Source organism: Oncorhynchus masou, chromosome 29 (assembly GCF_036934945.1).
Source record: "Oncorhynchus masou masou isolate Uvic2021 chromosome 29, UVic_Omas_1.1, whole genome shotgun sequence".
Classification (NCBI taxonomy): Eukaryota; Metazoa; Chordata; class Actinopteri; order Salmoniformes; family Salmonidae; genus Oncorhynchus; species Oncorhynchus masou.
Window position 1 is genome coordinate 66,790,403 of NC_088240.1, and position 22,803 is coordinate 66,813,205.

Genomic DNA, 22,803 nt, shown 5'->3' on the forward strand with positions numbered 1-22,803 from the left:
TATGTTGAATGGCCGATGAGCACCGATACGTTTTATCTAGAATGTCTCTTCATACGACAAGGATTGAAAAGGATTAGCCAGTAGATTATCGACTGGAATCATGACGATGACTGCCTGTCTAACTTGCTAGATAAGATTTTTGTATGCGGCTTTATTAACTCAATTATATATTTTTTTACATAATTATTATTAAAATAACATGCAAAACAGTCAACAAAAACATTACATTTATTTAGATAAACAGGTGGGGCTGAATGATGGGTTGCCACTGATTGTGTGTCACTTTTGCCACTAACTGTTCTTTCATGAAGAAATCACAAATTTCTAATAGGCTAATGGAACTTCACTCAATATTTTGTGTGTGTAGTATTTTATTAAGTGAGGAAAAATATATAGCCATTTATTTTATTGATGCAATACAAATAATTAACCTTGTCACTTCAATCATGTCTAATAGATCTCACTGGGCACACACTGGTTGAATCAACATTGTTTTCACATTGTTCCTGTGTTTTTAGTGTTGGTTCAAGCTGTTTATGGGAGTATGTCTTTGTGTTTTGCCTCTTCATCTATGCATTTAGATATTTGGCATTTACACAAACAGCCAGTTATATTCACCACAAAGGAAGTGTTCCCCATAACATTAGACACTGTGGGCCACTTTGTCTATCTAGTGATGAAAGGGAAGCCTGTTGCTGGGTTTCAGAGAGTCTGTTTTCTGGAGGAAATAAAAACACTCAGCCCCAGAGAGGATCACACTGATAAATGTGTTTTTATGTGTCTGACCTGCAACTGGAGATGTATCAGACAGACACAAAATATAAATTGAAACACTTTTATACGTCTCTGAAACCAGTGTTTCATGTGGGGATAACTGTACAATCAGTCAAAGAAGAGAGAGGATATACAGTAAGAGAGAGGATGAGAGAGAGAGAGAGAGAGACAGAGAGAGAGATATTTCACCAGTGAAAGATAGTGTCTGGTTTACGTATGGTTAAAAATATGCATTACAATGCAACAATGTTTACAGTGTAATACAAAAATAAATATGACTGTATATCAATTAAATGTTATTGCTGTTGTTTTTTTTTATCCCAGAAACATTGCAAACGATGATTGAATGGTAGCCAACCTTTGAGGGTATAATAGCAAAGAAACAAGAGTTCATGCCTTGAAGACAAAGCTGTCATCACACTGAGGGTGTTATTTTGTGTGTGTCTGTGTCTAAGGTATCAGTGGTTGGCTGTCTTTAGGGTTCCTCTGATCTGCCCCCCTCTCCCATCCCTGGCGTATGCGGGTGATGGTTCGGTCCACACAGGGGGTGATGAGCAGTAGCTTGAGCAGCAGCACCACAGAGGGAAGCACCAGACACAGCATGTAGCCCGGTGGGGTGTACCACTTGTAGGTGGAGGAACTCAGGAACTTGTTCCAGCCATACAGGTAGGTGTGAGCCGTACACAACAGCAGAGTCAGGTGACCCAGCTTGGACTGGTGGGGGAGAAAAGAACACTTAAGCACATTTTTATTTTATTTTACCCGTATTTAACTAGGCAAGTCAGTTAAGAACAAATGTTTATTTTCAATGACGGCCTAGGAACAGTGGGTTAACTGCCTCCTGTTCAGGGGCAGAACGACAGATTTGTACCTTGTCAGCTTGGGGGTTTGAACTTGCAACCTTCCGGTTACTAGCCCAACACTCGAACCACTAGGCTACATTGCCGCCCCACATGAACCACACACATGCCAGGCACGTGCACAGATAGAGGTCTAAGGGAGCTTGAGCACCTGCCCTTTTGCCATCCCATGAGAAATTAAACTTTTTTTGTGTAAATTTGTGTCTATTTTCTTGATTGTTATCTAAGTGAATTGCCCATCTAACTAGTTGATTTATAATTGTTTTTATCTTGGAAAGTTTCCCCACCCTAGCTGCCAAGAAGCCATTCTTGGCTATCAATCAAGTTAAAGTAGCTAGCTTGTATAACTATCTTAGCTGGCAAGTCTGCTGGCAAGGTTGGTAGACTTGAAAAAAGCAAGCAGTTACTAAATGTACTGAATAAGACTCACATTCCTTTCAAGCTTTTACCCAGATTTTAGCAGAGATGCAGAGAAGAATACTTAGTTTCTTTAAAAAAAGAACAACCAGTCAGGAGGATACATGGAATTAAGCATAATGATTATGGCTCTAGATTACAGGAAAAAGCTGCTTCAGGTGTTTGACAAATGCAAAATGCTCCAACTTCCAAATGGGGGGGCTTAGCCATCACCCAGCTATCCTCACGTACCTTGTGCCCCTCAGATTTTTTGGGGTGCATTCCACCCCTGCGCGCACACAAATTTTCCTGGCCTGTTGTAATATATTCCTCCTAAATTACATCTGATGAATAATTTAACATTTAAATCACTGCATCAATTTGAGGGAAATGAATGAATTAGAGAATGAGCCAGAGTTTCTCCTGACCCAGTTGCATTTATGAATGAGTGTGTGTGTTCCCTGTAGCGATGGAAACACAGCTTATTATCCCCAGCGCATAACCTCTGGCTTGTCTGCTGAAAATCAGATTACTTTTCTGGAGTTTTATTGCATTCTGGCCTGGATGTTGGCTCTGCACCCCGCATGAATACGTTAATAAGGGAAACACTGAAGGAGATAAGTGTACAAATTAGGGTTGGGAATTGCCAGGGACCTCACAATGCGACATTATCACGATACTTAGGTGCGATACGGTATGTCTGCTGCAGAAAGACTAGAGAGGGTGAGAAAAACGTTTTTTTTTATCAGTCATGGAAATAAAAGTGCTGAAAACATGTTGGCTCACTATTTAAAAAGAAGATGGAGAACAAGCTATAGGATGAAAAATACCAGGGGCACAGCTGACTAGCGCTAGCTAACGCTACCTAGGCAAATAGATACTTGGAATCAAAGTATCAATATAATATTGTACGCAATATTATTGCGATATGTAAATGTATCGATTTATTCACCCAACGCTAGTAAAAATGTCTGGTCTAAGCATTCAGTGTGTTTCGTCCTGGTAATCCCACCTGTATGAAGCTGAACTCCCTCCAGCTGAGAACGTTACTGACAGAGGGAAGAGATGTGATTCCCAATAGGACGTACAGGCTAAATCCTAGAATTCCCAGAGATAAGTAGGAGTCTCCACGCCAGGCCATCGTTGTATCAAACTCAGTGGTCCTGTTCTCTCTGATCTGAGCGAGAGAGAGCGAGCAAGAGAGAGGTGTAAACCAGTGTTTATAATCAAAACCAGTGCCTGAATACTGCTATATACTGTAGTTGTGTGTCCAATATACAGATGTAGGATCTTAATATGACCAGTGTTGTCAAAGCAAAAAAATAATCCTTCAGCAACAGCATTTGAACGTTTAGTCCGTTCACATTTTCCACCAATGTAATGTTACTTGATTGGTGGTTAGGCTATTAGCTGGCCAAAATTAGGCTACATGAAAAGTGCTATACTGTTAAGACATGCTTGAGTATGTTGGCGACTAAGATAATACTTGATTTTTTAAACCTCCTGCATTTGGCTGGATGGCTCAATATGTGGTTCATACATTTCTTTCTTACCTTAATTAGCCACAAAATACTTGAAAAGTGACTGTTTTCTTGAAGCTGTGCATCGCCATTTTCCCTACATTTCCCCCATGTGGGCCAGCCCCCTAGCAATTTGAGTTCTAGCCAAAGATCTTCAGCCCCTCGCATTTGAGTGACAGCTAGCAAGAGGCCAGCCCAGCATTAACCAATGAGGTTGCAGGGCTGGCCCAACGACTCAGTGGCCACAGCAGATACAGAGAAAGCAATGACGTGGTGTCACGAAGTATTCCTTTTCGCCACTTTTGGCTCGTGAGTGCTACTTTCAGAGCTACTGGCCAAAAAGTATACAAAAAGTTCCAGAGAATCTCTTTAATATAATGTATTAGTGTGAATTTATGTAAACCCTGCAGCGCATAAAAATCTCAGCGACAACAGAGTGATCAAATTAAGATCTTAAATCTGTACACTATTTTGTCTATCCATTGTTCACTGTTTGAAAATGTGTAGGTGTTCTTACCATAGAGACAGTGCGTTCAGCGGCCTTGAACCTCACATAGTACCTGGGAACAAAATCAATACTTTCTTTACTAAAATCCAAAGGAAGACACATTCCACTGTGTGTGTGTGTGCACGTGCATGCGTGTGCATTTGAGTGAATGTTCCACTGACCGTATGGGTATGATAAGTGTATAGAGCACATGCAGAAAGGCGAACCCCAGTGCCAGAAGACCCAGCTGTTTCCTGCACAGCATCCAGCGGTCCAGCCAATCAGGGAAGCGCCTGATGTTAAACATACATAAACACTTATAATCAACAAAAATACAATACAATATATATATATATCCACACAAAAGTACACTACTGGTCAAAAGTTTTAGAACACCTACTCACTGCCTGGTATGGCAACTGCTACATCGCTGTGAACCTTTCGGCTCCCTGCCATCCAGGATCTCTATACCAGGCAGTGTCAGAGCAAGGCCCTAAAAATGGTCAAAAACTCCAGACACCCTAGTCATAGACTGTTCTTTCTGATACCGTATGGCAAGTGGTACCGGAGTCCCCCTCCCACCCACCGCTTTTACACCGCTGCTCCTCTCTGTTGTTATCATCTATGCATAGTCACTTTAATAACTCCACCCACATGTACATATTAACTAACCGGTGCCCCAACACATTGACTCTGTACTGGTTCCCCCCTGTATATAGTCTCGCTATTGTTATTTCACTGCTGCTCTTTAATGACTTGTTACTTTTATTTCTTATTCTTTATTTTTTAACTGCATTGTTGGTTAGGGTCTAGTAAGTAAGCATTTCACTCTAAGGTCTACACCTGTTGTATCCTGCGCATGAGACTAATACAATTTGATTTGATTTGGTAAAAGACCAAGACCAATATTATGGCAAGAAAAGCTCAAATAAGCAAAGAGAAACAACAGTCCATCACTACTTTAAGACATGAAGGTCAGTCAATACAGAACATTTGAAGAACTTCTTCAAGTGCAGTCGCAAAAACCATCAAGTGTTATGATGAAACTGGGTCTCATAACGACTGCCACAGGAATGGAAGACCCAGAGTTACCTCTGCTGCAGAGGATAAATTCATTAGAGTTAACAGCCTCAGAAATTGCAGCTCAAATAAATGCTTCACAGGGTACAAGTAACAGACACATCTCAACATCAACTGTTCAGAGGAGACTACGTGAATCAGGCCCTTCGTGGTTGAATTGCTGCAAAGAAACCACTAAAGGACACCAATAATAAGAAGAGACTTGATCGGGCCAAGAAACACAAGCAATGGACATTAGACCAGTGGAAATTTGTCCTTTGGTCTGGAGTCCAAATTGGAGATTTTTGTTTCCAATCACTGTATCTTTGTGAGACGCAGTGTGTTTGAACGGATGATCTCAGCATGTATATTTCCCACCGTAAGGAATGGAGAAGGAGGTGTTATGGTGTAGGGGTGTTTTTCTGGTGACAATGTCTGCGAGTTATTTAGAAACACTTAACCAGCATGGCTACCACAGCATTCTGCAGAGATACGCCATCCCATCTGGTTTGGGTTTAGTGGGACTATCACTTGTTTTTCAACAGGGCAGTGACCCAACACACCTCCAGGCTGTGTAAGGGCTATTTCACCAAGAAGGAGAGTGATGGAGTGCTGCATCAGATGACCTGGCCTCTACCAAATTGAGATGGTTACAATTTCTGGATTACAATTTCTGGATTACTACATGATTACTACTAGATTACTAGATGATTCCTGATGTGTTATTTCATAGTTTTGATGTCTTCACTATTATTTTACAATGTAGAAAATAGTAAAAAATAAATAAAAAAAACCCTTGAATGAGTAGGTGTTCTAAAACTTTTGACTGGTATTCAAATTAGTGGATTGGGCTATTTCAGACACACCCTTGCTGACAGGTGTATCAAATCAAGCACACAGCTATGCAATCTCCAAAGACACACATTGGTAGTAGAATGGCCTTACTGAAGATCTCAGTGACTTTCAAGGTGGCACTGTCATAGGATGCCACTTTACCAACAAGTCAGTTCCTAAAATGTCTGCCCTGCTAGAGCTGCCCCGGTCAAAGTTAAACGCTGTTATTGTGAAGTGGAAATGTCTAGGAGCAACAGCAGCTTAGCCGCGATGTGGTAGACCACACAAGCTCACAGATCAGGACTGCCGAGTGCTGAAGCGTGTGACACGTAAAGATCGTCTGTCCTCGGTTGCAACACTCACAACAGAGTTCCAAACTGCCTCTGAAAGCAACGTCAGCACAATAACTGTTCGTCTGGAGCTTCATGAGGTGGGTTTCCATAGCGAGCAGCCACACAAAAGCCTAAGATCACCATGCGCAATGCCAAGTGTTGGCAGGAGTGGTGTAAAGCTCTCCACCATTGGACTCTGGAGCGGTGGAAATGCGTTCTCTGGCAGTCTGACGGACGAATCTGGGTTTGGTGGATGCCATGAGAACGCTACCTGCCCGACTGCATAGTGCCAACTGTAAAGTTTGATGGAGGAAGAATAATTTTCTGGGGCTGTTTTCATGGTTCGGACTAGGCCCTTTAGTTCCAGTGAAGGGACATCTTAACGCTACAGCATACAATTACATTCTAGATGATTCTGTGCTTCCAATGTTGTGGCAACAGTTTGAGGAAGGCCCTTTCCTGTTTCAGCATGACAATGCCCCGTGCACAAAGCTAGGTCCACTCAGAAATGGTTTGTCGAGATTGGTGTGGAATAACTTGACTGGCCTGCACAGAGCACTGATCTTAACCCCATGGAACACGCTTGGGATAAATTAGAACACCAACTGCTAGCCAGGCCTAATCGCTCAACATCAGTGCCCGACCTCACTTATGCTCTTGTGGCTGAATGGAAGCAAGTTCCTGCAGCAATGTTCCAACATCGAATGGATAGCTTTCTCAGAATATTTGAGGCTGTTATAGTAGCATAGGGTGGATGCCCATGGTTTTGGAATGAGCTGTTTGTCAAGCTGGTTCCCACATACTTTTGGTCATGTAGTGTAGATGCACACATATACATACATTGTATTGTATACATGTATGCAAACACAATCACATACACACAGAGGTCTGACCTGTACTTGGTGCCTCTGTAGAGCTGCAGGAAGGAAGCCAGGACACCAGGCAGGTAACAGAGAGACAGCATGATCAGAGACACGATGGGACACACCTGGCGAGAACACACACACATACACCTTGAACAGCTGATAACACACACAGAAACACAAACACATCGAGGGCCTGTGGCCAGTACCTTGTTAGCCAGTGAGACCATGATTCTGAAGGAGATGTCTTTGCCCTGGGTGACGTATGCATAGATGATGTCTCTGATCAGCAGGTAGAAGAAGAAGGCAGCACTGAGGCCAGTGGCGATGTACAGGGGGAGCCTCCACTGGGGGAACAGCTGCAGGGGGAAGTCCTCCAGCTCCCGGGCCACTGAGAGAAAGCCCCGGTCCAGGGCACTGAAACCCAGCTTGGTGGCTACCTCCATCACCGCCTGCTTGGCCTCCACACTTTCCCCGCAGATATACACCTGACATATATTTATGCACATACAGTGGAGTCCGAAATTATTGACACCCTTTATAAATATGCACAAAAATACCTACATAAAATAAATCATTCAAATACTGCTATAATGTATGTTCCAAAAATTTGGGAAATTATATTATTTTATACTAATACTTGTGCTTAGTGAAAGATATTTTGTTTAACAAGTAATACTCTTTAAAAAAGGTATTGACACCCCTGTTTTCAATACCTCACTTTGCGAGGTTAACGACATTGAGCCTTATTCTAAAATGTGACCCGTTTCAGAAAACTAGGTGTATGTTGTGGGTACACAACTACACACAAGAGCCATTTGAATGTAATCTTTTTTTAAGCAAAATGCGTTTATTGGCAGAAATGCCTTCTGGAAGAACTTTGAACTTTCATGTGCCTTAATAAAAAAAACTTGTATGCCATCTGTAAATACCAAATATATATATTTTTAATTACCAGCCTAGTTGGTTTAGCCACTGAAAAGTCAGCAACCTTCCCGCAAGCCATGATTGGCTGAGATAACGAGTGGGCTGGATATGCTGAGAGATGAGTTTGGATTGGACTACCATATAGCACGCTTCTGTCTACTTGAGCTGGTTAGTATGTGTAGGTAATCCTGTCTAACGCGGCTTCTAAAACAGAACTGCATAAGAGTTTGAAGTATGAGTTTGAAATCTGTGGAAGTATGATAGCTAAGGAGATAGAGAAAACACTTGTCTCCGGATTACATCTTTAAGCATCCATGACAAGGAGAAGCATCCAACCATAATGTATACACAGGTAAGCTAGTCTAGCCTTGACAAAATACTCCACTATGAAAGTATCCATTTCACTAGAATGTCACTGTGACAACGGCTGATAGAAGTAGCTGGTAAATTCGCTCTGGCAATCTACTCCGATTTTAGACCATAGGTAAATAGTCTAGCTAGCTACATTTTCAGATATTACACGTGTCTAATTTTGACATAAAGTATTTTCATAAAGTATACTGTTAGCTAGCTAGCTAATGTTAGCTGGCTGGATCGCTAGCTAACATTACATGTATGATCTTATTATTAATATCTCAGAGCAATTTGCTTTGCTTGTTATAGCCTAATGTTAGCTAGCTAATATTGAACCTGGTTGGTTAACTAGCTAGCTACATGTCTTAACAAAAGACTCTACTATGCAAGTGTCCATTTTAATAGAATGTCACTGCGACAACTGTTAGCCAGTTAGCTTGGGTGCTTGACTGCTGTTGTTTGGACAGAATGCTCAGATCAACCCTTAAAGAGATTGGTGGAGCTAAAGCTTAAGAGGGTGTGAAAGGTGCTGAATGGGCGTAGACAAAGAACAGTTCTCCAGTATTTGTTTTACCTTTATTTAACTAGGCAAACCTCAACTAGAGCTCTCCAGTATGTACCAAAACAATTCCTCAAAAGTGAGGTTACAAGTTAATCAACTTTCAAAGCAGAAGTACTTTCCCATTGTTCCTCAAATGCAGTATATGATATACCATTGTGTAGCTCTGTGTCTCTGCTTTTATCCAATGTAAAAAAAACACAATTTCAAATGTTGCTACATAAGACCAAATCAAGGCTGAGCACACCAGTTGTGGATTTGGCATTGAAAAACACAAGCATATGCAGAAATGTACTTCAAACCCACTGTTAAATATTTGACTCATTTCAAGACACTAGGCGTATGTTGCACGTCACTACTTCACAGGAGAAACATTTGAATATAATTTTTATGAAAGAATTCCAAATGCTTTTTTAGTCAGAAATGCCTTCTGGAACATATGAACTTTCATGTGCCTTAATAACAAATGTGTATGCCATCAGTAAATACAAATACAATTGCCTAGTTGATTTCTTTATGGAAAAGTCAGGAACCTTCCCGCCAGCCATGATTGGCTGAGATAATGGATGGGCTGGACATGCCCATCCATTATTCGGATTGGTTGCCATGTAGCGCTTCTGTCTATAACATGATCTGGTCAGTTTGTGTAGGTAATCCTTTCGAATGTGGCTTTTTAAAAAAGATATCACGTAGTACATGTAGAACTGCAAAAGTGTTGTTCACCACTTTCTGGAGGACCGAGTTTTAAAATCAGTGGAATGCCAGTGGAATTAGATTATGATAGCGAAGGAGATGGAGTAAATTCTGGCATTTGATTGCAAATATGCAGAGGGAGTCGAAAAGAGAACACATATAAAATGCATCTTAAAACTAAGGACAACCATGGTATCCGTGACAGAGAGGGGGAAGTGTCTATCCATCTATCCAGGTAAGATATTCTAGCTAGCTACATTTTCAGATATTATATGTTTCTATTTTGTCAAGTTGTTTTCATTTCAAATGAAAGCGTATATTTAGCTAGCTAGCTAACTTTAGCTAACTTTAACTTTAGCTGGCTGGCTGGCTAGCTTACTAACGTTATGTGTAGTATTATTATTTGTATCTCTGAGCCATTTGCATTGCTAGTTATAGCCTAACATTAGCTAGCTAGATAATATTGAACCTGGTTGGTTAGCTACCTGCAGATTCATGAAGGGTCGGGACATTATGAGTTGGGATTATGGTTCATTGTTTAGCTAACGTTAGCTGGCTGGCTCACTACATGTCTAAACAGAAGACTCCACTATGCAAGTAGCTTTGATTTTAATTGATATTGTATGTTTTTAACAGAGATGGTAATGTGAAGAACATGACCTGCACCAAAGTCAAATTAGGGTATAATGTTAGGCCAACGAGACATTGTCCAAGTACTAAAATGCTACGGTAGAATGACCTGCTTTTATTTTGTCACACTCACAACCGTAAGCTATTTTCTGTAATTGGCTCGCCATCAACTTGTAAATAACGATCTTGTTGCGAGTTTCTTTTCCTGTAATAATGAAGACAAATAAGCTAAGATGTTGTCAGCTTTATGATATGGTCATTATTTGAACTGGCTAGCCAGCTAACTTAATATTAGCTAGCTAGCTAACAAGCTAGAAACAGGTCAAAACATTGTTTGGAAAGTTGCTTTTAGTTGCCTGGTTTGCTAGATTGACGTATACTAAATACATTTTTAAATGGGTGGGTTTATTGGTGTTAAGGGCTAGGCTAGGATTTTCTCCTACCATATCTTTTGTGTTATATTCTCCTACATTACTATAACATTTCTACAAACTTCAAAGTGTTTTCTTTCCAATGGTACCAATTATATGCATATCCTGGCTTCAGGCCCTGAGCAACAGGCAGTTTACTTTGGGCATGTCATTCAGGCGGAAATTGAGAAAAAAAAGAGGCCTAGCCCTAAGAAGTTATTTAAATACATTAGTTATGCTATTTTGGACCACCAAGCTGCTAAGGCAGCCTTTCGTTTTTGTGTTTATACTTTTTCCTAACGACAACGACAGGTTTGATGCCGGACGACAATAGAATGTTCCTGATGTCAATGCAACAACTGTCGATAGACTTAGACTAGATAGACTAACCTTTAGTCTTGAAATCTTTGGCCTCGCGTGAATCCGAAAAGAGATGGGTGGGGCTAAGGCTTAAGTGAATGATGCTGAATGGGTGTTCTTTCTTAAAACTGAGGTTTCAAAGCAGAATTAATTTCCCATTGTTTCTCAACTGTATTGTATGATATACTATTTTCTAGCTCTGAGCCTCTACTTTGTAAAATGTAAAAAAACACAATTTCAAATGTTGCTACATAAGACAGAATCGAGATGATATTTTGCTTACACTGGTCCTTGGGTCCTTGTTAAGGTCAATGGCATCATTAACTTTACCTAGTACCTGGATTTTTTTTACAATTAACTTGATTGCCTCTACCAGGACGCCGGAACTCGGATGAAAGTGTATTTCCAGCAAGACAATAACCCCAAGCACTAATAAAATCCACCAAGAATTGGTTAATTGTCCCCCACAATGCACAATACAGGTTTCTAGCTCCAGAATGAAGCTGTACTTATTCAGCACGGAGGAGAGAAAGTCAGACAACCAGTTTCAGGCCTTGCCATATATTTTGAAGCAGATTTAAGTCAAAACTATAACTCAGCCACTCAGGAACATTCCCTGTCTTCTAGGTAAGCAACTCCAGTGTAGATTTGGTCTTGAGATTTAGGTTATTGTCCTGGTGAAAGGTGAATTCAGCTACCAGTGGCTGGTGGAAAGCAGACTGAACCAGGTTTTCCTGTAGGATTTTGCTCATGCTTTTATTTATTGTATTTTTATTTCACCTTTATTTATCAGGTAGGCCAGTTGAGGACAAGTTCTCATTTACAACTGCGACCTGGCCAAGACAAAGCAAAGCAGTGTGACAAAAACAACAACAGAGTTACACATAAACAAACGTACAGTCAATAACACAACAGGAAAAATCTATATTTATCTTTTTTTAACCTTTATTTAACTAGGCAAGTCAGTTAAGAACAAATTCTTATTATCAATGACGGCTGAGGAACAGTGGGTTAATTGACTGCCTTGTTCAGGGGCAGAACGACAGATTTTTACCTCGTCAGCTCGGGATTCAATCTAGCAACCTTTCAGTTACTAGCCCAACGCTCTAACAACCTTTCAGTTGCAAGATTTAGCATTAACACTGGAGTGATAGATGTGCAGATGATGATGTGCAAGTAGAGGTATTGGGGTGCAAAAGAGCAAGAAGATAAATAACAATATGGGGATGAGGTAGTTGGGTGTGCTATTTACAGATTGGCTGTGTACAGGTACAGTGATCGGTAAGCTGCACTGACAGCTGATGCTTAAAGTTAAAGAGGGAGATATAAGACTCCAGCTTCAGTGATTTTTGCAATTAGTTCCAGTCATTGGCAGCAGAGAACTGGAAGGAAATGTGGCCAAAAGGATGTGTTGGTTTTGGGGATGACTAGTGAAATATACCTGCTGGAGCGCATGCTACAGGTGGGTGTTGCTATTGTGATCAGTGGGCTGAGATAAGGCTGGGCTTTGCCTAGCACAGACGTATAGATGACCTGGACCCAGTGGGTTTGGTGACGAATATGCGAATATGTAGCGAGGGCCAGCCATCGAGAGCATACAGATCGCAGTGATGGGTAGTATATGGGGCTTTGGTGACAAAACGGATGCCACTGTGATAGACTACATCCAATTTGCTGAGTAGAGTGTTGGCAGTTATTTTGTAAATGACAAAAGTCAAGGATCGGTATGATAGTCAGTTTTACGAGGGTATGTTTGAATGAAGTAGGCTTTGATGTTTAACTCTATTCCATTAATTGTTTATCCTGTAACATGTCCCAGTCCTTAATGATTACAAGCATACTCATAACACAATGAAGCCACCACTATGCTTGAAAATAGATGGAGTGGTAAAAAATATAACACTTGGTATTCAGGACAAAAAGTGAATCGCTTTGCCACATTTATTGCAGTATTACTTTAGTGTCTTGTTGCAAACAGGATGCATGTTTTGGAATATTTTTATTCTGTACAGGCTTTCTTCTTTTCACTCAACTACAATGTTGTTGATCCATCCTCAGTTCTCATAAACCCTGTACAGACAGGGCTATGAAGGGCTATATAAATACATTTGATTTGATATGTACTTGAAGGTAGAGTTATTAAAGTAACTATGCATGATTAGTGTAGTGTCAACATCGCAGCCACTACCAGCTAGCCTACTCCAGCAGTACTGTTTCATTTCAATCATTTTAGTCAATAAGATTCTTGCTACGTAAGCTTAACTTTCTGAACATTCGAGACGTGTAGTCCACTTGTCATTCCAATCTCCTTTGCATTAGCGTAGCCTCTTCTGTACCCTGTTAACTATGTGTCTATCTATCCCTGTTCTCTCCTCTCTGCACAGACCATACAAACGCTCCACACCGCGTGGCCGCGGCCACCCTAATCTGGTGGTCCCAGCGCGCACGACCCACGTGGAGTTCCTGGTCTCCGGTAGCCTCTGGAACTGCCGATCTGCGGCCAACAAGGCAGAGTTCATCTCAGCCTATGCCTCCCTCCAGTCCCTCGACTTCTTGGCACTGACGGAAACATGGATCACCACAGATAACACTGCTACTCCTACTGCTCTCTCTTCGTCCGCCCACGTGTTCTCGCACACCCCGAGAGCTTCTGGTCAGCGGGGTGGTGGCACCGGGATCCTCATCTCTCCCAAGTGGTCATTCTCTCTCTCTCCCCTTACCCATCTATCTATCGCCTCCTTTGAATTCCATGCTGTCACAGTTACCAGCCCTTTCAAGCTTAACATTCTTATCATTTATCGCCCTCCAGGTTCCCTCGGAGAGTTCATCAATGAGCTTGATGCCTTGATAAGCTCCTTTCCTGAGGACGGCTCACCTCTCACAGTCCTGGGCGACTTTAACCTCCCCACGTCTACCTTTGACTCATTCCTCTCTGCCTCCTTCTTTCCACTCCTCTCCTCTTTTGACCTCACCCTCTCACCTTCCCCCCCTACTCACAAGGCAGGCAATACGCTCGACCTCATCTTTACTAGATGCTGTTCTTCCACTAACCTCACTGCAACTCCCCTCCAAGTCTCCGACCACTACCTTGTATCCTTTTCCCTCTCGCTCTCATCCAACACTTCCCACACTGCCCCTACTCGGATGGTATCGCGCCGTCCCAACCTTCGCTCTCTCTCCCCCGCTACTCTTTCCTCTTCCATCCTTTCATCTCTTCCCTCTGCTCATACCTTCTCCAACCTTTCTCTGCCTCCTCAACCCTCCTCTCTTCCCTTTCTGCATCCTTTGACTCTCTATGTCCCCTATCCTCCAGGCCGGCTCGGTCCTCCCCTCCCGCTCCGTGGCTCGATGACTCATTGCGAGCTCACAGAACAGAGCTCCGGGCAGCCGAGCGGAAATGGAGGAAAACTCGCCTCCCTGCGGACCTGGCATCCTTTCACTCCCTCCTCTCTACATTTTCCTCCTCTGTCTCTGCTGCTAAAGCCACTTTCTACCACTCTAAATTCCAAGCATCTGCCTCTAACCCTAGGAAGCTCTTTGCCACCTTCTCCTCCCTCCTGAATCCTCCTCCCCTCCCCCCCCTCCTCCCTCTCTGCAGATGACTTCGTCAACCATTTTGAAAAGAAGGTCGACGACATCCGATCCTCGTTTGCTAAGTCAAACGACACCGCTGGTTCTGCTCACACTGCCCTACCCTGTGCTCTGACCTCTTTCTCCCCTCTCTCTCCAGATGAAATCTCGCTTCTTGTGACGGCCGGCCGCCCAACAACCTGCCCGCTCGACCCTATCCCCTCCTCTCTCCTCCAGACCATTTCCGGGGACCTTCTCCCTTACCTCACCTCGCTCATCAACTCATCCCTGACCGCTGGCTACGTCCCTTCCGTCTTCAAGAGAGCGAGAGTTGCACCCCTTCTGAAGAAACCTACACCCGATCCCTCCGATGTCAACAACTACAGACCAGTATCCCTTCTTTCTTTTCTCTCCAAAACTCTTGAACGTGCCGTCCTTGGCCAGCTCTCCCGCTATCTCTCTCAGAATGACCTTCTTGATCCAAATCAGTCAGGTTTCAAGACTAGTCATTCAACTGAGACTGCTCTTCTCTGCATCACGGAGGCGCTCCGCACTGCTAAAGCTAACTCTCTCTCCTCTGCTCTCATCCTTCTAGACCTATCGGCTGCCTTCGATACTGTGAACCATCAGATCCTCCTCTCCACCCTCTCCGAGTTGGGCATCTCCCGGCGCGGCCCACGCTTGGATTGCGTCCTACCTGACAGGTCGCTCCTACCAGGTGGCGTGGCGAGAATCTGTCTCCTCGCCACGCGCTCTCACCACTGGTGTCCCCCAGGGCTCTGTTCTAGGCCCTCTCCTATTCTCGCTATACACCAAGTCACTTGGCTCTGTCATAACCTCACATGGTCTCTCCTATCATTGCTATGCAGACGACACACAATTAATCTTCTCCTTTCCCCCTTCTGATGACCAGGTGGCGAATCGCATCTCTGCATGTCTGGCAGACATATCAGTGTGGATGACGGATCACCACCTCAAGCTGAACCTCGGCAAGACGGAGCTGCTCTTCCTCCCGGGGAAGGACTGCCCGTTCCATGATCTCGCCATCACGGTTGACAACTCCATTGTGTCCTCCTCCCAGAGCGCTAAGAACCTTGGCGTGATCCTGGACAACACCCTGTCGTTCTCAACCAACATCATGGCGGTGGCCCGTTCCTGTAGGTTCATGCTCTACAACATCCGCAGAGTACGACCCTGCCTCACACAGGAAGCGGCGCAGGTCCTAATCCAGGCACTTGTCATCTCCCGTCTGGATTACTGCAACTCGCTGTTGGCTGGGCTCCCTGCCTGTGCCATTAAACCCCTACAACTCATCCAGAACGCCGCAGCCCGTCTGGTGTTCAACCTTCCCAAGTTCTCTCACGTCACCCCGCTCCTCCGCTCTCTCCACTGGCTTCCAGTTGAAGCTCGCATCCGCTACAAGACCATGGTGCTTGCCTACGGAGCTGTGAGGGGAACGGCACCGCAGTACCTCCAGGCTCTGATCAGGCCCTACACCCAAGCAAGGGCACTGCGTTCATCCACCTCTGGCCTGCTCGCCTCCCTACCATTGAGGAAGTACAGTTCCCGCTCAGCCCAGTCAAAACTGTTCGCTGCTCTGGCCCCCAATGGTGGAACAAACTCCCTCACGACGCCAGGACAGCGGAGTCAATCACCACCTTCCGGAGACACCTGAAACCCCACCTCTTCAAGGAATACCTAGGATAGGATAAGTAATCCTTCTCACCACCCCCCCTTAATGATTTAGATGCACTATTGTAAAGTGGCTGTTCCACTGGATGTCAGAAGGTGAATTCACCAATTTGTAAGTCGCTCTGGATAAGAGCGTCTGCTAAATGACTTAAATGTAATGTAAATGTAGATAATAACAGGGAGTAGCAGCAGCGTAAAAGATGGGGGGGGGGGGGCAATGCAAATAGTCTGGTTAGCCATTTGATTATATGTTCAGGTGTCTTATGGCTTGGGATTAGAAGCTGTTTAGAAGCCTCTTGGACCTAGACTTGGCGCTCTGTTACTGCTTGCCGTAAGGTAAAAAAAACAGTCTATGACTAGGGTGGCTGGAGTCTTTGACAATTTTTAGGGCCTTCCTCTGACACCGCCTGGTATAGAGGTCCTGGATGACAGGAGCGGCAGCTCAGTGCGGATGTTGCCTGTAATCCATGGCTTCTGGTTGGGGTATGTACGTACAGTCACTATGGGGATGACGTCATCGATGCACTTGTTAATGAAGCCAGTGACTGATGTGGTGGACTCCTCAATGCCATCAGAAGAATCCAAGAACATATTCCAGTCTGTGCTTGCAAAACAGTCCTGTGGCTTAGCATCTGCTTCATCTGACCACTTTTTTATTGATCGAGTCACTGGTGCGTCCTGGATAAATATTTTCTTGTAAGCAGGAATCAAGATGATAGAATTATGTTCAAATTTGCCGAATGGAGGGAGAGCTTTGTATGCTTCTCTGAGTGTGGAGTAAAGGTGGTCTAGAGTTTTTTTCCCCACATTTATTAACATGCTGATAGAAATGAGGTAAAACGGATTTAAGTTTTCCTGCATTAAAGTCCCCGGCCACTAGGAGCGCCGCCTCTGGATGAGCGTTTTCCTGTTTGCTTATGGTGGTATACAGCTCATTGAATGTGGTCTTAGTGCCAGTATTGGTCTGTGGTGGTAAATAGACAGCTACGAAAATTACAGATGAAAACTCTCTAGGTAGATAGTGTGGTCTACAGCTTATCATGAGATACTCTAACTCAGGCGAGCAAAACCTTGAGACTTCATTAGATATCGTGCACCAGCTGTTGTTTACAAATATACGTAGACCTCAACCCCTTGTCTTACCAGAGGCTGCCGATACAGTGTAGAAGTTTGACATTATGGGGTAATGTGTAGGCCAGTTAGAGAAAATCTAAATGTAAATCAAATTAAATACAGGCTGTAACTCAACAAAATGTAAAGGGATGTGAATACTTTCTGAAGGCACTGTAGATGAACTATTTATACAAAAGTATGTGGACAACCCTTCAAATTAGTGAAATTCTGAAATTCCAGCGACATCTGTTGCTGACAGTCGTATAAAATCTGCACACAGCCATGCAATCTCCATAGACAAACATTGACAGTAAAATGGCCTTACTGAAAAGCTCAGTGACTTTCAACATGGGACCATCACAGGATGCCATCTTTCCAACAAGTCAGTTCATCAAATATCTGCCCAGCAAGAGCTGCCCCATCACCTGTAAGTGCTGTTATTGCGAAGTGGAAATGTCCAGGATTAACAACGGCTCAGCCGTGATAATGTAGGCCACACAAGCTCACAGAACGGGGTGGCTGAGTCCTGAAGTGTGTAGCGTAGTAAAAATCATCTGTCCTCGCTTCTGGAAGCAACATCAACACAAGAACTGTTCGTAGGAAACTTTATGAAATGGGTTTCCATGGCCGAGCAGCTGCACACAAGCCTAAGATCACCAAGCTCAATAAAAGGCATCGGCTGGAGTGGTGTAAAGCTGACCACCAATGGGCTCCACGTTCTCTGGAGTGATGAATCCCTCTTCACCATCTGGCAGTCCGACGGACTTATCTGAGTTTGGCAGATGCCAAGAGAATGCTACCTGCCCCAGTGCATAGTGCCAACTGTAAAGTTTGGCGGAGGAGAAATAATGGTCTGGGGCTGTTTTTCACAGTTCAGGCTTGGCCCCTTAGTTCCAGTGAAGGGAAATCTTAATGCTACAGCATACAATGACATTCTAGACGATTCTGTGCTTCCAACTTTGGGGCCCTTTCCTGTTTCAGCATAACAATACCCCTGTGCACAAAGCGAGCTACATACATAAATGGTTTGTCATATCAGTGTGGAAGACCTTGACTGGCCTGCACAGAGCTCTGACCTCAACCCCGTTGAACACCTTTTGAGTGAATTGGAACACTGACAGAGAGCCTCACTACTGATCTTGTGGCTGAATGGAAGCCAGTCCCCGCAACAATGTTAGTGGAAAGCCTTCCCAGAAGACTGGGGGCTGTAATAGCAGCAAAGGGGGACCAACGCCATATTAATGCCCATCATTTTGGAATGAGATGTTCGACGAGCATGTGTCCACATACTTTTGTACACATGTAGTGTATACACTACACATGCAGTGTATATAGACTTGAATCTAGCAGCCAATTGGTTTCATGGGCATGGCTTGAACCTTGATGTGTGTACCTGTCTGTTGGCATCTGAAGGTCCATTCTGCAGACTCCAGGCAGACAGGGTGTTGAAGCCTTTAACCACCTCAGCTCCAGGGACCAGGCTGTTCATGTACATATAACCACATTTACATTACATCAACATACACATCAACATATTAAAACATTCCTAATTTACAAAAAAAACATATACATAATAACAACATTTACTGTATAGCGCTCACCTTTGCAGGTATTCTGCGTTGGCCTCTGGGTACTGATTCTTCCTCAGGTTGTTACTGAGGTCCACCAACACCTGCAATTCAATATGGAATCAAATACACTGATTCATACTTTATATTTGCCAAAAACACTGGAATTCACATTATATTGGCTAAATGCACTGGTACATACAATACATTGGCTAAATAAACAAGCATTTCACTCGATGTGCAATATCATCTGCTAACCATGTGTATGTGACCAATACAAATTTGATTTGAAACACACTGGGACATAGACAGGTCCGCCTCCCTGCGGACCTGGCATCCTTTCACTCCCTCCTCTCTACATTTTCCTCCTCTGTCTCTGCTGCTAAAGCCACTTTCTTCCACTCTAAATTCCAAGCATCTGCCTCTAACCCTAGGAAGCTCTTTGCCACCTTCTCCTCCCTCCTGAATCCTCCTCCCCCCCCCTCCTCCCCTCTCTGCAGATGACTTCGTCAACCATTTTGAAAAGAAGGAAGGTCGACGACATCCGATCCTCGTTTGCTAAGTCAAACGACACCGCTGGTTCTGCTCACACTGCCCTACCCTGTGCTCTGACCTCTTTCTCCCATCTCTCTCCAGATGAAATCTCGCTTCTTGTGACGGCCGGCCGCCCAACAACCTGCCCGCTTGACCCTATCCCCTCCTCTCTTCTCCAGACCATTTCCGGAGACCTTCTCCCTTACCTCACCTCGCTCATCAACTCATCCCTGACCGCTGGCTACGTCCCTTCCGTCTTCAAGAGAGCGAGAGTTGCACCCCTTCTGAAAAAACCTACACTCGATCCCTCCGATGTCAACAACTACAGACCAGTATCCCTTCTTTCTTTTCTCTCCAAAACTCTTGAACGTGCCGTCCTTGGCCAGCTCTCCCGCTATCTCTCTCAGAATGACCTTCTTGATCCAAATCAGTCAGGTTTCAAGACTAGTCATTCAACTGAGACTGCTCTTCTCTGTATCACGGAGGCGCTCCGCACTGCTAAAGCTAACTCTCTCTCCTCTGCTCTCATCCTTCTAGACCTATCGGCTGCCTTCGACACTGTGAACCATCAGATCCTCCTCTCCACCCTCTCCGAGTTGGGCATCTCCGGCGCGGCCCACGCTTGGATTGCGTCCTACCTGACAGGTCGCTCCTACCAGGTGGCGTGGCGAGAATCTGTCTCCTCGCCACGCGCTCTCACCACTGGTGTCCCCCAGGGCTCTGTTCTAGGCCCTCTCCTATTCTCGCTATACACCAAGTCACTTGGCTCTGTCATAACCTCACATGGTCTCTCCTATCATTGCTATGCAGACGACACACAATTAATCTTCTCCTTTCCCCCTTCTGATGACCAGGTGGCGAATCGCATCTCTGCATGTCTGGCAGACATATCAGTGTGGATGACGGATCACCACCTCAAGCTGAACCTCGGCAAGACAGAGCTGCTCTTCCTCCCGGGGAAGGACTGCCCGTTCCATGATCTCGCCATCACGGTTGACAACTCCATTGTTTCCTCCTCCCAGAGCGCTAAGAACCTTGGCGTGATCCTGGACAACACCCTGTCGTTCTCAACTAACATCAAGGTGGTGGCCCGTTCCTGTAGGTTCATGCTCTACAACATCCGCAGAGTACGCCCCTGCCTCACACAGGAAGCGGCGCAGGTCCTAATCCAGGCACTTGTCATCTCCCGTCTGGATTACTGCAACTCGCTGTTGGCTGGGCTCCCTGCCTGTGCCATCAAACCCCTACAACTCATCCAGAACGCCGCAGCCCGTCTGGTGTTCAACCTTCCCAAGTTCTCTCACGTCACCCCGCTCCTCCGCTCTCTCCACTGGCTTCCAGTTGAAGCTCGCATCCGCTACAAGACCATGGTGCTTGCCTACGGAGCTGTGAGGGGAACGGCACCGCAGTACCTCCAGGCTCTGATCAGGCCCTACACCCAAACAAGGGCACTGCGTTCATCCACCTCTGGCCTGCTCGCCTCCCTACCACTGAGGAAGTACAGTTCCCGCTCAGCCCAGTCAAAACTGTTCGTTGCTCCTGGCCCCCCAATGGTGGAACAAACTCCCTCACGACGCCAGGACAGCGGAGTCAATCACCACCTTCCGGAGACACCTGAAACCCCACCTCTTCAAGGAATACCTAGGATAGGATAAGTAATCCTTCTCACCCCCCCCCCCCTCCCCCTTAATGATTTAGATGCACTATTGTAAAGTGGCTGTTCCACTGGATGTCAGAAGGTGAATTCACCGATTTGTAAGTCGCTCTGGATAAGAGCGTCTGCTAAATGACTTAAATGTAAATGTAAATGTAATGGGTAAATACGCTGGGATATACATTATATTCGGAAACTTTACAGTTACAAGCTGACAAAACAGACATTCATACATATTGCAAAAGTAATAAAACATATATGCTACCTTTCCCTTTAGCTGATTGGCCAGTGGTACCAGGAAGTCGTAGTGTTCTCTCTGGACTGCAATGAAGATCAGATGGGCTGACTGAGCAGCAGCAGCATGGCCCAGGACCTGCATATACATCATCAACATGTTGATACACACATAAACACAAATACAGTATATTCACATATACTCCTTCAAACATAAACAAATATATTGAAATACATTACAACACAGTAAAAACGTGTCACCAGATCTATTTTATTTTGTACCTGTGCTCCGTGGGGTATGAGGCTGCTGCTGCTGTGGGGCCGTCGGCTGCCGAACACCACCCCGTACCCTGCCTGCAGCAGACGCAGGCCCAGAGAGCGCCCCAGGTCCCCCGTCCCAAACACACACACCCTCTCACACTCAGGTGGGGCAGGCACAGCCTCCCTCATCGGAGACAGGGACACACATTCACTCTTCTCCTCACTCCTCTCCTGACCCGTCATGCCTGAACAGAGACAGGCAAAGATCTCCTCGAGTCGTAGATAGTCAACAGAAAGTGTCAGAAAGACCAAAGAATTGAAAATACCTTCCTGAAGTTGCAATCACAGAAAAAGTACATCCACAGAAATGGAGCTCGCAGGATGAACGTCCCTTTCACTTCGCTAAGTTCTTCAGCAGACACCTCCTCTAGACGGAGTTACAGTCCAGACAGACCATTGTCAATAAATGCTAGGACATTAAAATGTTTTCGGCATTACATGTCCCAAACAATAATCTTCAGAGTTGGAGCAGCTCCTCTGAGTTTTCCAGATGAAAGGCTGACTGACACTACAGACGTGAGTCTTTAGTTGTGTCTGGGCTTGCTCCTGGAGGGAGGAGGGAAGGGAGTAGTCTCTCTGCCATGCCGAAAACTATTTTGGAAGAAGAGCGGTGTGTTTTTGCATGTGTGTGTGTGTGTGTGGGTGGGAAGGAAACCCATGGCACTCACTCTTCAGTGTCTCTGAGGAGAGGCCAGTGGTTTCTGGGAAGCAGTGAGGTTAGATAATAGTGGAATACCAGACCTGGAGAGATGCCAGATCACTGTGGTCTTTCTGGGTTCACACAAGCACTGGTCCACAGTTCATGACAATAACACACCATCAGATGCACTTTGGTTTGTTGTAATACTACCTAACCTCTAATGGCTTTTGTTCAAAGATGCCAACATTCCACTGTGCAACAATAAGCTTGTATCTTCAAAAAGCACAGAATGTGAAATACCAGAAAAACTGTGTCACATCACCACGAACAGTGTCTTGAAACACTGGTTTCAAGAAAGTAAGAACAATCAAAATGCTTGAGGTGGGGTCAGAGCACAGTAGAATTAGTGAACCCAAGAT

At 44.6% G+C, this 22,803-nt stretch overlaps 1 protein-coding gene across 2 annotated transcripts; it reads right to left on the reverse strand.

The window, feature by feature from the left end:
• Positions 1–1,141: 1,141 nt before the first annotated feature.
• LOC135520349 (metalloreductase STEAP4-like) lies at positions 1,142–22,346 on the reverse strand. Of its 2 annotated transcripts, XM_064945822.1 has the most exons (10): positions 21,706–22,346; positions 21,455–21,562; positions 19,035–19,105; positions 18,827–18,914; positions 7,335–7,613; positions 7,156–7,250; positions 4,220–4,330; positions 4,068–4,110; positions 3,043–3,207; positions 1,142–1,488 (listed from the first exon to the last, which is right to left on the reverse strand). In XM_064945822.1, the coding sequence occupies exons 1-10, from the start codon at positions 21,925–21,927 to the stop codon at positions 1,225–1,227; spliced, it is 1,446 nt and encodes a 481-aa protein (XP_064801894.1). In that variant the 5' UTR covers positions 21,928–22,346; the 3' UTR covers positions 1,142–1,224. The 2 variants fall into 2 exon arrangements, with proteins under 2 accessions (XP_064801894.1, XP_064801895.1); XM_064945823.1 differs by lacking the exon at positions 7,335–7,613 and having other exon boundaries at positions 21,706–22,334.
• Between the last annotated feature and the right edge of the window lie 457 nt (positions 22,347–22,803).